The sequence below is a fragment of the Ammospiza nelsoni genome, chromosome 5 (genome assembly GCF_027579445.1).
Source record: "Ammospiza nelsoni isolate bAmmNel1 chromosome 5, bAmmNel1.pri, whole genome shotgun sequence".
Lineage (NCBI taxonomy): Eukaryota > Metazoa > Chordata > Aves > Passeriformes > Passerellidae > Ammospiza > Ammospiza nelsoni.
Genome location: NC_080637.1, coordinates 42158537 through 42173605, shown reverse-complemented (window position 1 = coordinate 42173605; position 15069 = coordinate 42158537). Strand labels below are relative to the sequence as shown.

The following is a 15069-nucleotide window of genomic DNA, read 5'->3' as shown; positions in this document are numbered from 1 at the left end:
ACTGGGATGGGCTGAAAACTTCCCTGGATTGTTTTGATCTTCATTGAGTCTTTCCATAAGAAACGTCAGGAAGGCACAGATACCTGCATTCTTAGCCCAAAGGTCCACACCCCTGAGAAAGGCATGTGAGCTACAAGGCTGTCATAGTTTGACATGGGAGGAATTCAGGGAAGTGAATGAATAAGTTTAACTGAAGTACTTTTTTGTTGCCCCTCTGCAAATGCACAACCTCTAGGTATTAGTGTCCCAACTATATGCATGCATATCCAATTAATCCATATGCTTACAAGTCTATCTATGCATATATTCACCTGCAAAAGATCCAAAGAATAATCTGACAAATGCACGCGTCTGTACTCAAATCACATGCACAAATATGTGTAATACTTCAAATGTTTACTCTGCACCTATATGTGTAAGTGGGAAAAAATTTGCATATGGATGCCAAGATGATATAAGACATGCATTTCATTTTTTCAGCAACCACAGTAATGGCACTGTATGAATAGAGAGCTACAAATTATTTTAGTATGCCTGTCCCACTCTTCGAAATTCCTGATTGCACGTCTAGTGAAGTTGGGGAATTCTGAAAAGGGATGATATTTATGGTATTTTGCACATGATGATGGCGGGAAGAGAAAAGACAGGTTGAACTAGAAGGGAGAAAAATACCTGTTGATTATTCTGTTCTATCTGCAAGCAGAAAAAGCTAAAATTACTCTTTTTGATGGTTTTCCCATGTGTAAATGTTATTTTGATGGTTTTTCACAAGCTATGTCACTTCAATTTAATGAACCCTTTTTTTGTGAAAGTCTAATTTTAAAATGGCTGACCCATCCTAACAGGATAAATACAACTTGTTAGTCAAAATACTTGTTTTTACTAACATTTCTTTGAGAGAGACAAAGAGGGAATAGAACTTGAGAACAGGCTTGAAAGACATCCAGCAACATTCAGTTTCCATCCATCTGATGATTTTAGTTAAAACTGATGGCACTTAGCCCCAATAAATCTAACAGTTCTTGGTAGTACCTAAAGAGCTACTTGGATGGTCAAGATGAGACATGACAGAGACTCCGATGCAGAGACTGAGACTGTGTCTTTACTCCCCTCTTCAATTTACACACCAAATAAAAATGGTGGGGCAATGGCAATAAGAGGAACTCTTTATATAGAAGAGAGGAGAATCCTGAAATTCTCTATCAGAATACCTTTTCATATTATGTAGTTCCAGCCATTTTCACATGAAGGTTCCTTCATCTTGCCCAGAACAATGGCTAATCCTTTTCTAAAACAAAGATTTGGAGGAAGACTTAATACGCAAGTTAATGTTTCTATAAAAGTCAACACACTCGCTATTTTAGGTGCAAGTATCTGAGTTATTCACAGACAAGTGATTTTCAAGGTGTGGTCAACAGATTCCTGTGAGCACTTCTTTAAAAGCAGCACTTAAACACTCTTTTGTATGACGAACAGCTGCACACCATATACTTGTTCCTGTCAGCTGCTCAAATAACATTTTTTAAAACACATTCCCCCCTCCCACCCCCCGCAGTTATTACCATGCAAGCAATTGTTGTGCTAACATTAAGAATGATAAGCAATGAATAAAAGGTCTGTGCAAGGAAGCCCTTTACCCACTTAAGACCTCTCCCACAGAGATTATTATTACATTTTACAGCTGGATTACTGCCTGAGGCAGAAAGTTGAGCAGGTACAGAAAGGATTAATTTTAAATAAATATTTCCACATCATGAAATAACACAAAACATGAAGAATAAGAGTTAGATTTAATGATCAGTGAAAATTATGAGTGAACTCATCTCTTACACTTCTTTTCTTTCTGAGAATTAAGGAAAACATCAGGTTTAGGTAATCGGTAGCATATTTAAACAAAAATATATGCATTGCATAAAGATAAAAGCAATACTGAAATTTGAAAGATTTTCCTTTTGTGTAAGAAATTAAAATGATGCACTAGTGAAAAAGTGTAAATGGGAATATTTTAGTAGTCAAAATAAATATTTAATAAAAACCACACACCCAAGACAAAGTATCAAAACAATAGAACTTAGTATTTGAAAGGACACTACCTACATTGTCTTGTGTTAAACATGACTAAATTCAGTGGTTTAATTATTATCACACTGCATTGAGCAAACATTGCTTATATTAGTGTTGTAAAAAGTCATGAGAATAGAAATACTGTTGCAATGACAGAAATAGTAAAACCAGATTACCATACAAGAAAGAATTTACTACACCAAGGTGTCAATCCACAGTCATTCATACAAAGTCAACAAAATGGACTACTGCATAGCATACTGGTTACTGTACCAAAGTGCATTTATCAGCATTCAATGAACTGGGGAAGAAACCACCCTTTATAATATAGTTTTTAAAAACAATCAGATGATTGACAGTTGAAGAAAACCCACACATTTCCTTTAAAATAAAAAAGCAGAGTCTAAAGATCTTAAGAGCACCGTAAGACTTCTTACCAGGTAAAAGAGTACAAACCATTAGCATTGTAAATAAAGACCATCTAAAAATTAATATATCATTCCATATTTAGAATGCAACTGAAAATTTTAATGTGTTGTTGCATCCTCCTATACTACATCCAGTGGCTTTTTGATGAATTTGTTAAGTTCTGGAAACAAATAATGCAAAGAAAAGCTGTTTTTCTTGTACAACACAGGTCTAGAAAAATTTCAGCTGATGTTTAAACTGAAATGTAGATAATGAGAATACAAACAGATTTGCTGGGGAAAAGGAGGAGTGTCTGGCTTATCCCACTAATTCACCATTCAATTCTTCCACTGAATCTTTGAAAGTAGCATTACTTACTATCCCTGACTACCAATAACTTTTATGAGTGCTATTTTCTCATTATTAAGGATTCTGCATGAAGATTTTTCTCAACCCTTTATCCTTTAATTCCCACCCATCCCTCCATCATATTCAAAAGTTGTGGTTTTCTCACATAGAGCATTGTAATGCCTTTTGCTGCTTGATAAGTGATATGCAGTCAACATTATTTCTATTTTCAAAGCACTGAGAACACTTTCCAGTTGGCTCACAAATTAAACAATAATTAAAAATAGCTCCCCTTATTCTTTTGTGACATGGTAAAGACTATTCACCATTTAATATACGCTCAATTTCTTCTAGTCTTTTCAATGCAGCAACTCTCTTTTTCTCAATGTCTTTGATTTCTTTTGTAGATTTTTTGGGAATCTCTTTGTCCACACTGCTTTTCTCTGTTGGTTTCTTGTTTTTTGAGTGCTCTTTATTATCAACTGTTGATTGGGTGGTTGTCTTCTCACTTTTTGCTTCTTTCAAATTCTGAAATGAGTTTTTTTTTGCTTCTGTAGCTGCAGTCCCATCTGATGGAAGTGATGACTGTTCCATAGCACCAAGTGATGCAATTTTACTTCTAACTATGTTTAGATGACGCTGAATATACTCTTCATGAGGTGCCAGTGCTAGTGTTTCAACCAGACATTTTTCTGCCTTTATTAAATCCTTTTCCTCAAAATAAACCACACAAAGATTATGTTTTCCTTGTACATTTTTGGGATCCAGTTCCAAAATTTTTTCAAAACACTTTTTTGCTCCAACAATATCCTTCTTTTGGTTCATAAGGATATCACCTTTCAAAATCAGACCTTTGGTATGATCAGGGTAGTATCTCAGTAGGTCTTCCAAGACAGGCAAAGCCATCAATTCTTTTCCTGTCTGAGAATAAAGCAGGGCCAAATTGAACAAAGCACTTCGGAAGTTGGGTTGTAACCTTATAGCTTTCTTCATCCACGCCTCTGCTTCCACGTCCTTTTTGTCATCCATTGCCAGCATACCCAAATTGAAGTACCCATTTGAATCCTGTGGTTCTTCTTTCACATAATGTAGCAGTCTTTGCTTAGCTTCAGGTCTAAGTCGAGCATCACCTAAGTGACAGAAAATGCATTTAATTCTCAAGATATTTCCTGAAACATTTATTCTGAAGGATTTTTAGACTGTAAAATGCAGTCTTTATACAAATTAAAATGCAACTGTAAAAGTGAAAGGGTTTAAATGCTATTTTTCATCATAGCTATGTAACAGCAAAAACAAATGTTATCTACCTTCGTTATGGCATGAAACTATATACAGTTGACTTCCAGCCAAAGTCAGCATCATTACTCTATTAGCTGTTGAATGATATTTAGGTTTGGTATAGCAGATACAAAAGGCGTCTCTACAAGCTTAAAAGAAATTATTTTCATGCACAGTTGAGCAAATGGAATGCAGAACAGACATCAGTTCTGACAAACCAGCTCTTATAGAGGCAAACTTTGAGTGGAAGATCTCATTTTATTAAAGATAGATTGAAAGAGTTTAGACAGAGAGCACATAGAGTGACTTCTAATGTAGCCAGGCTAAGATATCTTCTAACACCAAAACAATAAAATCTGTAACCCCTATATTTTAATTTGCATCAAAGTTTAAAAAGGATTTAGTAAAACAATTTTATCTGACAGTACCAGGATTGTCAAGCTAGACATGCTTGTGGTCTGTGCTATTTTACTGAATAGTACAGTGAATGTATTTTACCAACAAATTCCAGACACAGACTTACTGAAGGACAGGGGAGCTGCTTTAATCTGCCCTCTTTCACCTCCTGAAACAATATTGCACCTTCTTGTATGAAAAAGTGAATGCTAAATAGTTAATACTTCTGCTTGTTTGAAGCTGCTTGTACTTCTACAGAAAAGGAACAAGGCATGTCTTGAACTACCTAATTTACAATGTGATAAGGGATGGAAAATTATTAAGTGTCTTCAGCTTCAATCAACTCTGTTTTATCTTTCTTAGGGGCAGTTCACCATCTTAACAAAAGGGAAACAAATCTTAGCAGCTCACCTGCCAAATACTCACTGCAACAGCCTTAATTCATTAAGGACTCACCCTTATCCACAGAGCTATTCATATAAAAAAACAAACTCATGAAAATCTAACTGAATTCATCCCAATTAGCAGTATTACAGAAAAACCTATGAAAACATTCCTATTTGTAGAGCAGGATTTAAGCCCAGAGACGTAAGCTAGATTTTTTTAGTCAATAATTAAATCAATCACTATAAATGCAAACCAGGTATTAAATGTATTTTACTAACTACTATCTTTAAAGTTTATACAGGTATTATTTTGAAGATGTTTGAGTAACACTATTCTTTATATGTGTAAGATATATTGTAAAATAGTGCTTGTATAAAAGATGCTGATCAGCTAAGGTATATGTACACTTAGCACAAATTCCATACACTAAAAAATAACAAAGCTTCTTTTTTAAGGATGCTGTGTACTTCCCCTTTCCAAAACCAAAAGAGTTAATAAAAAGTTAAACAGTGTGGATGCTATAAATGCAAACATGCAATAGGCACAGAGAGGACAATTAACATACCAGATTCCTGCATTAGCAGCGCTGAGTTGAATAACGCCAGTTTATGCGTTGGGTTGAGTTCTAGAGCTCGGTTGAAATTCTTCAGGGCTTCTGTTGGGTCTTTCAGTTCAATGTAAACAATTGCCAAGTTGTACCACAGGTCTGCATTGGTTCTGTCTAGTTCTAGAGCTCTAAGGTAAGCTTCCTTGGCTTTCAGAGGTTTGTTCATTTTTAAAAGTAATTCTCCCCTGTTGAAGAACCATACTTTTCTTGTTACCCATATAAGAATTGACAGGTTTTTTTTAAAGTTTGTCTTCCTACAGACAGCAGGCGTCAGATAACAGTGGTTTTTTATTTAGTTTTAAGCACAAAACAATACAAGACCCTATTTTGCATTCTATTCATAAAGCTTTCAGATCTCAAAAACCTGTATACAACAATCGCATAAGCAGGACAAGAACAAAAAAGGAACTGATCAAGGGTGCCTGATTTGGCTCTGTAATTACACTGCAAAACTATAGTTCAGGCATCCTTGAACATCCCAGTGGGAATCACAACAAACAAAACAGTGGACAGAAGCCTCAATATTCACATCCACATTACTCTTAACGAAAATGAAATAATGTCAACTAAATAGTTACAACTTGTGTTTTCTGGACCATCTTTAACAAGAAAGTATAAAGAAAGCTCCATGATTCACACTAACCAAAAGCTTTTTAGTTCAAACTAAACTATGAGGTTAGAAATTAGAGTTAGAGATTCATAAAGAAATCTAATGGAAGTGTCTTTCTATACAATGTTTGAATACAGAATCTACATGAAAATATGCCATTTGAAGGAGGAATTTAAAAGAACAGGCTTGTAATGAATAATTGATTATTGTCCCAAAACTTCATCTTCTCACTTGGAAATGAAACAATTTCAGAAGATAATTGAACTGTACAAACTAAATAGTGTTCATAGTACTACAAATACAAACAAGTTTACTCAAGAATATGTATCTCTAAAATTAGAAAATATACCTGCTGATGTAAGCCTGTTTGAAATCCGGCCTCATACTAATTGCTTGTCGATACAACTGATCTGCTTCTTCGAGGCGAGATTCATTTGCACGAATTAAGTTTGCAAGATTGATATAAACATTTAAATGGTTAGGAGCAACTCTTGCTGCATACTTTTTCCCTGGAATAATCTGTCAAAGACAATATATTACCAAACACAGATGAGGAGAAATATGAAAGATGATCAGTATAGAACTCCTTTTCACTCTGCTACATTTATTTTAGGGTACTACTGGACAGTATTGTGTAGGCTTTTGATAATGACAAAGAACAGTAATTCTTTCCCAGAAAAATCATATAAAAAATAAACAAAATATTATTTATGTTTTCATAGAAATAAAGAATAAACAACTTGTACAACATTTAAGCTCTGCTGCCACTTAATTTGGTTCATGTAGATAGCCATTTGAAACCAAACAGACATTGGAAAATTTTCTCCAATCAGATGAAAATATTTCCTAAAGCATAAACTGACATTCTGTCAGACATTTTAATTCCTTTTTATGACCCTTCAGCCTAAGAAAAGTGTAAGTAAGATTTTACAGCCAATGATTTGCCAACTGATAGAGAAAATGAAAAGTAGTGAGGAGAGATGAAAATGCTATGACATTGCAACTGCTGTACTGTTTATACTTTATCCATTTAGGATCTTTCCACTGTTTCACAGAAACAGTGTTTCACAAACTTCTAAGTGCCATGCTTCTACTCAACAGGCTGCTCATTTTTGCTGCCAGTTTCATTTTCACCACAGCTTTTATTATCTTCACACATTCTTCAAAATACTATTATCTTTTACTCTAAAGATCTTGAACAAGTAAAATTTCCTAGGTATAAATATAATTTAACAAATAGAAAAGGTAACAAAACGCATGTTTATGAAAGCATATTCAGGCCAAATTTTTTTGTTGCTGCTGTGGCTACCTTCTCCAACCTTCAATGCTGTATTTAAGCCTTCTCTGAAGGGCTCAAAAACTCAGTCATCATCAATGCATTAGCTGTGAGTCAAAATAAACCAACTGTTACTAGAAACTGCAGGTTTTGGCTGCTGCTTTCTTTTACAACCACAATTTCAGTAAAAAAGTATACACCCTATTTTTTCATAGATAGCTTTTAAAAGAACACTGATAAACTTTAAAGTAGACAGCCACACAAAGCAACAGAAAAAAACCCAAAAATTGTATCAGAAATAGAGGTTTTGTGCTGCAGTGGTAGATGAAGTTCCTAATTACCTGTGGCATCAATGATTTAGCAATCATATACGATTCTTCAGCTTCTTTTGTTTTGTTTAGGTTCTTGTAAGTTCTTCCTACATTCATGTGGGCACCAATATCATCTTAATAAAGAAAAGAATGAAATTTAAAATATTTCCATGCACTTAGTATAATGAAATTAAACACATATGTTTCTGATGAAACATCTCCATCACTAAAAGAAGAAAGCAATTCTATCAGTTTTCATCTTAATTGTGAAGCTACTAATTTAACCAGGAACTGGTTAATGAAGAATTGTAAAATTAAAACTGTAAGAAGTTTAAGGTCCTATCATACTTCCCTGTATCTAATTTCTTGCTATAATAGAGGCATATAAATTGAAGGTTATTTATTAATCTTCTAAAAGGAAAGATTGTCCAGTAATACCTAGAACTTCTTTTGCAACAATATATAAAATGGATTAAATGTGCATTTTAATATTATCTAAGATTTTTTAATTTTCTTACACACTTCCTTAGTTTTGAATAAAAAAAAGTCGTATTTATACTCCATTAGAAATCACAGTTGAAGTTAATTCATAAAGAATGTGATACGAGAAATAGTTTTGAAAGTATTTGCAGCTTTTTATAGACAAATCTCTTCTGGAGGACTTTTTTAGTTTATTTTCAAAAACCCTGGATCAATTAACTTATTATACGACTTTGTTTGATGTTCAGTTGAAGCATGACAGAGCATTGAGAAGCTGTTAGTGTAAGCTAAAGTATACTGAAATACCAGGAGTGAAGAGATGGCAATTAGTTAAAGCTTTACCTGGTTGCACTTGTGTGGCCTGTATGAAAAACTGCAGAGCTCTTTCAAAATTTTTTTCATTTTCTAATGCATGCCCCACATTGTTCCATAGTTTTGCATTGTTCTTATTCACCTAAACCCAGAAAAAGATACCAAAGCATAAGGTATTAAGTTGAAATTACTTAACAATTGAGTTTCTCTTAACAATATCTTAAGACATAAAAATGTATTGCAAATGACAGATTTCATCAAGCTTCTATATGCAAAGAATAACAGAACACTACATACAGAATGATTACATTGTTCTTGTTGTGTAACATCAATTTGTTTTAGTTATTTGCTTAGAAATACCAATCATCTTAAAATTCATTTTAACTGTTATGGGATATTTTACCAATTGCCTCATCATGCCATATGAACTTAGAAGAAATAATTCTATGCCTCAAACTTTTTGTAGATTTTTGTACTGAAACATATCCGGCTTTCATCCAGACAAGAGAATGAATTCAACTGCTTTGACACAAGAAAAATTATCATCTATTTTCTGCATATGAATTTCTATATGTGCATCACACTTCCTTTAAAGCATTCCCAAAAGCAACTAATTAAATGTCAATACTCTCAATATAGAAATTAGTGTGCTGAAACAGGCATAATTTTTGTCAATTTTTATCATGTTCCACTGCAGTTTCTTAAGAACAGCAACAAGAACTTCCCATTATCCTTTCCAAACAGAATACAGTACCTTTAAAGCAGACATGAACAAAGTGTACTCCGACTCCCAATCCCAGTTTCTGTGCAGTGTTTTTAAGGCATGAGTGAACAGCACCGCAGCCAAACAAACCCAAGAAATTTTTCTTAGTACACTATTAAATAAAACAAACAAAGACTTGTTGTAAGCACATCAGCAATTCTAATTTTTATTAGAATAAGTATATCATATGGTAAAAGGCAAACAAAGGACCACATTTGTGATTAGCACACTCCAGTTTGAAAGGAAATATGTTCAATCTAAAATTAATTTTGTTTACCTTCTTTTGTTGTTATGCTCATGCAAGTCCCTTAATAAGAACAAGTCCAATTCCCACAACACAATAGAATTTTTATAGAATGTTCACAGAAATTGTACTTCTCTTAAAACTTATCTGTAATTTAGAACAATACATATGATGCCAAAAAGTGAGGTTCTCCAAAACACTATTTTTAACAAAATGTTAAAAAATGAAAACAGCAACTAAAAAATCCTCTCATACTTTTGTTTCACATCAGACAATTCCACACATTCTTTACTGCACACATTGCAAATCTTTCCCACACTGCAGAACACACCTTAATGGAGAGGTCTGTGGAGACTACCCAATCTTCCATAAGCAAATATAATCCTAGTGCTACTGGAATATCTAAGTAGGAGAACATTTTAGTGTTTTTCTAGCAATTTTATTTATAAAGCTGCAAACTGGGGCAAAGGTCACTCTCTGTGACAAGCTTGTCAGGAATAACCTTCATTTTGTGCAGTTTATTTTTCTGGAGTTTAAACATGACAGATCTAAAACATACACATTAACATGCTGATCATTTGGTTTCTGGATTCTAATCTAATTATAAAAAAGATGCCAAACATTCAATAGCATTCCCACAATTATGAATACTATTTGTTTTTAAAAAAATCTCATTCTTGAGTGGACATACAGGTGTTCACCCTTAACCACTATTTCTCACATTTGACTTCCAGAACAGTTGTTCACTCTGCTATCTATTTCACAAGAGTTTACTAAAAACTGCAAGGTTTTTTCCCCATCTACTTCTAAGAAAAACAAAATGCATGTTTTGTCTACCATGTTTGGTTTTAAAAATACTAAAAAAGGGAAACTAAAATTAAGAGAGTAATTCTAAAATACTGCCAAAGTGATCAATAAGAACTCTCATATACAGTAATCTGTAAACCCATCAGGCTTATAAGAATTCCTCTTTCCACATATTTCTAAAGCAAGGAACCTTTTCTTTCTCATTTTAGAGAACTTATTTCCAATATTTTTGTAGTAAATGACACTAGCTGCCTAATTTTTCTCCCCAGCCGTCCTCTCCTGGTTCCTTTCTTTCACATCACTTCTATTTTTACTGCCTTGTAGTGGGATTTGTGAGAAATCCACACTCCCACAATATATCATTAATTTCTCATTATCCAGTGCTGTCGCTTCAGCAGCACCAGTTAGTGTAAATTTTTTGCAAGGCCTCATCTCTAACAATAGCAGACAACACAGACTGCAAATTTCTGCCTTTCCATTTGTCTGAACTGGCATTATGACACCACTGGGCTAAGGGCAAAGCATCAGTGGGATGTATGTCCAAGCCAATGCAAAAGATATCAGAAAACACAAAAGTGTGCACAAAACATGCTTTTAAAGCACAATTTTTAAGGAGAAATTATTAACCAAAGAATTGTTTTGTTTAAAAAATACTGAATGGCTGATATCCATTCCTAGCATGGCATTTCTGAGAATTTAATTTTTTACTGATTAAATTTTCAGCACCTTTAACTGGCTGACTCACATGCACTGTATAAACTTCAGTCAGTAATCAACTCTGAATAAAGTGAAACCAGTTTTGATTTACACTCATCAATTATTTTCATAGAGGATAACCATATTTATGGCTATGCAAGCTTTCCCATTAGAGCTTTTATCAGTATGAATTTATTTACCTTTTATTTGATAATTTCTTCCATCCATGTGCTACTAAAATGCAGAATCCCATGCTAGGAACATATAACACTCGCTCTGCAACTACAAATCCAACAGGAAAAAACAGGTTTGACGCAGGAATGAATGGTAGCACTATTAAGCAGAGAGCCTAGAAAGGAAATGCAAACAACATTAGTAATCAAGATATTGGCAGTGACAAGCTGTACCCAAGAAACAAGTTAAAAACTACGAAAATATTCCCATAAAACCAGACATAAATAGTAGATATTTGGTCTTTTTTTAATATTCAGATCTGTTTCACATTGAATATAGCAAGTAGTAACCTGCAATTTATTCTATTCCTTACTTAAGGGCTTGGAAGTATATTTGCTTTACTATACTACAAAAAGAGGACAAATAAACACATTAATTAAATTCAAAACAATTTTAGTAAGAGTTCCAGATACAGAAACAAGACAGTGTAAAACCTTGGTCATTATCTGATAATTAAAAATTTGTATCAGCTTATTTGAGGCATAAAGCAGCTATTTTTACAGTACAATAGAGTCTGTTGTGCATTTCTGTAAGAAATGTGAAAAACAAAATCAGAGTCAGTCACTGAATAAACAGCAGTTTTTGGACAAAGTGCTAAGAGTACCCCAAAATATTTGAAATTACGATGAACTTAAGAACTGCACAATTGTAGTTCTTAGGTTGGGGACTCACTTCTTGTCAAAAATTGTGTTTATTAAGAGACAAAGAAATCCATCTGTTGCAAAGAAAGTGGACATGACCAGTTGCTTTAAGTCCTGAATGACTGTTAAGTAGCAGATTTCCAAACTCTGGTTCCAGAAAAGACATGAATAATTATTTCAAAATATCTGGCCTTCAAGTTACAAAAAAACCCCCATAAAAACAAATCTACAGAAATGGAATTTTTCTTTGAAGAAAGAGGAATTTTCTAGAAACTTTCAGTACAACTGGCTGTTAGAGTTAAGCATGACATTAACTGCCTCTTCCACGCTAAAACAGTTAAATAATCCAGTTTGAAAATCAACCCAGGATTACATATATAAAAATGCAACACTGATTGATAAGTAAGATTTTGTGTCTTATTTCAAGGATATTTCAAGAATATGCACATGGATCATTAACACAGCCCAGCTGCTGATCCACAGCATTTCATTAAGCTCCATGAAAACAAAACCACAACAGAGCCTTGCAACATACAGAATACACTGATTACTTGGGGGATATCAATGGCTTTGGCCTATCGTATAGCTTCATTTTGTAGCACATAACAATTAATATTTAATATAAAATACTGCATTCCCATTTCCTATGAAATCTGCTCCCAGGCACTTCAATGCTGAAGAAAATCAGCATAATATTGAAAGTTATATACACAGCATAGGTATAGATTAAAGGAAAACAACTTGCATTAAACCAGGACTATACTGTGTCAGGTGACATTGAGGTGTGCATGCCGGAGTGAATGACCTCAGAAAATCCTTCCTATAAAACCCACTTGAAATAAAAACACATATAAAAATACCACCCTCAAACAAAACCTAACTGACTTACACCAACGTATGCTAAAAAACCCATTAACTCTTTCCTCTTGTGAACTTCACCAGGTAGGGAATAAACAGAAATGCAGGGAAATAAACAGCCTTAATATTCAGGAGCTGTCCTATAAAAAAAGTGAACCACACCCAACACACATTTTTCGTGCTAACAGTGCAGTGGAGAAATACTTATGCCTCAGCTTATATAAGGAGGAAAATGCAACTACTCTGCATACTTGAAGTGCTGGGCACTTCTTTTCCAAGCATGTCACCTTGCACATCTACTATATAAATAATTTCTTCTCTTCATACACAGTTTCCAAATTCAAGACAAGAAATTTCATCAGCAATACTAGATATCATTTTCACTGGTCTTCTAGGGAAATATATTGCCTTGCTCCAGTGACAAGACAAGAAGAAAACATATGAGTCAGAACTATAATGCTAGGTCTTTTAGAAGTGCATCAAAATTTGTCAGCTGCTTAGCAAAGAACTTCTTAAATCTTAGGTTATGCATAAATATTACCACCCATCTGAAACTTCTGTTTGCTGATTAACATACTAAAAAATGCATTATTTCTGAAGCAGACTAAGATAAATGCATGCATTTTTTTGTACGCATAACTTCATCGCTGAACTAATAAAGTATGGTATCAGGTTATCATTCACCTTGCAAAAATTTGCAATGGAATCAATAATTGATGACTTTTTTTTTTCCAAAAATACCAGCTCCTTTGATCCTTCCCATTTCTTCCAAAATATTCTTTTCTATTAATCCATCTCAGTTTCAAGATCATATATAATACTGAACAGATACAGGAACTGATTTTACAGCTTGACAAAATTAGTTTTTCATAATATGAAAACAACTTAAGAAGAAAAACAAAATAACAATAACAAAAGTGGAAACTTATTCCTAAATGCAAAAATATGTCCTTTCTTTTACACCTATGAGAAAGAAAATCAAATCTTTTGCTAAATACACATCATGACTACTGACATTTAAACAAAGTAGACAGCTTGCAGGATGAAAATGCATTCTGGTCCTTGAAAAATTTAAATTCTATTGAAAGCCACCATGTGCCAGTTGAGCTCTGAATATCTGAGAAAGGCTGCAATACAGTTTACAAATACCTAACAAGGGGCATATTTATTCTCATCTCTAACAGAGTCACATACTTAATTGCAATTTAGCAGTTTCGTCACCAGACAATTCTCCTCTTAGGCGTTCATTCTAGCCTAAAAGGCGAGATACACATAGTATCTCTGGATCACAGCAGATTACACATCTGACCATACAACCTGAGCCACTTGCTCTTAACAAAAGGACAAAACCAGGGCATCATTCATACCATCAATACTGTCTTGGAGGAATCTCCGGGGTATCGGAGACTGAAGACCATCAAAGATCCCAGAAAGCAAAAGAAGGTAAGGGTGGCAATATTTCTAACATCTAACAAAGACTCCACAAGAGGAATAGTTCCCATTGTCCAGTCGCAGCATAATTCTGAGGGATTGAGAAGAAGCCAAGCATTTACAGGGAGGAGGTAGTTGAAAGTCAGCTGTCTTGCTGGGGATGGACTAACAGCAGCTGGGTTATCAAACCTAAAGCAAAAGAAAAGAGAAAAAGGAGCTTTTAATGAAGAAAGATATGATGTTGATTCACTTTGTTGCAAACTTTAGAGTCATAGCTAGAACTACTAATTACAGACATAAAATATCCTACTCTTCCTGCATTTGTCAGGTGTGAAACCATGCACAGTGATTCACTGAAGAGAGGGACAGACCTCCTCCATGTTTATGAAACTGTTTTGGGATATAATCAACATAAGTTTGAAGAAACAGAATGATTTACATCTCAAGTTGAGTTCAGTGGTCCTTGTTCATGTTTTTAATAGTTCGTCTGAATTTTTCAGGGACAGTTCTAGATTCCTGTGTTTCTATATTGCTCAAGCTCAAGATAAATTAGTCTTTCAGTTCTAACATCATTCATATACATCTTCAAGCAGTCTATCTGAAGACAACAATGGTTTCTGCATATTACATAAAATGTAAAATATATTCTGTATGTAGAAGAGGAAAAATTTAAGAGGTTTGGAGAATTCAGATAAGGTTCAAATAAAGAGACAAAAATATTTAAGCAATAAGACATTTAATTTCTGAATTATTAAGATAAACTATCAACTGTAAACTTTTTTAAATGGCTGCCTGCCAAGATAGCTCAGTATTTTGAACATTTTATTCAACAGTTGCTGAAATATATCATTTAGCAACTTCACAAAAAATGCAATATTGTACAAACACTGAATACTAATATTGAAACAGGTGAATAAC

The 15069-nt window shown here is 34.0% G+C and overlaps 1 protein-coding gene across 2 annotated transcripts in view; it reads right to left on the bottom strand.

Moving 5' to 3' along the window:
• Positions 1-1771: 1771 nt before the first annotated feature.
• The window catches only part of TMTC3 (transmembrane O-mannosyltransferase targeting cadherins 3), a 29524-nt gene continuing 16226 nt past the window's right edge, over positions 1772-15069 (bottom strand). For both annotated transcript variants that reach the window (XM_059472067.1, XM_059472069.1), the window contains 8 exons: positions 14088-14340; positions 11188-11336; positions 9232-9352; positions 8508-8619; positions 7716-7819; positions 6448-6617; positions 5447-5673; positions 1772-3950 (listed from right to left, as the gene is read on the bottom strand). In XM_059472067.1, the coding sequence (XP_059328050.1) occupies positions 3139-3950; positions 5447-5673; positions 6448-6617; positions 7716-7819; positions 8508-8619; positions 9232-9352; positions 11188-11336; positions 14088-14340 (1948 nt within the window). In that variant the 3' untranslated portion in view covers positions 1772-3138. The remainder of the gene's footprint in view (positions 3951-5446; positions 5674-6447; positions 6618-7715; positions 7820-8507; positions 8620-9231; positions 9353-11187; positions 11337-14087; positions 14341-15069) is intronic.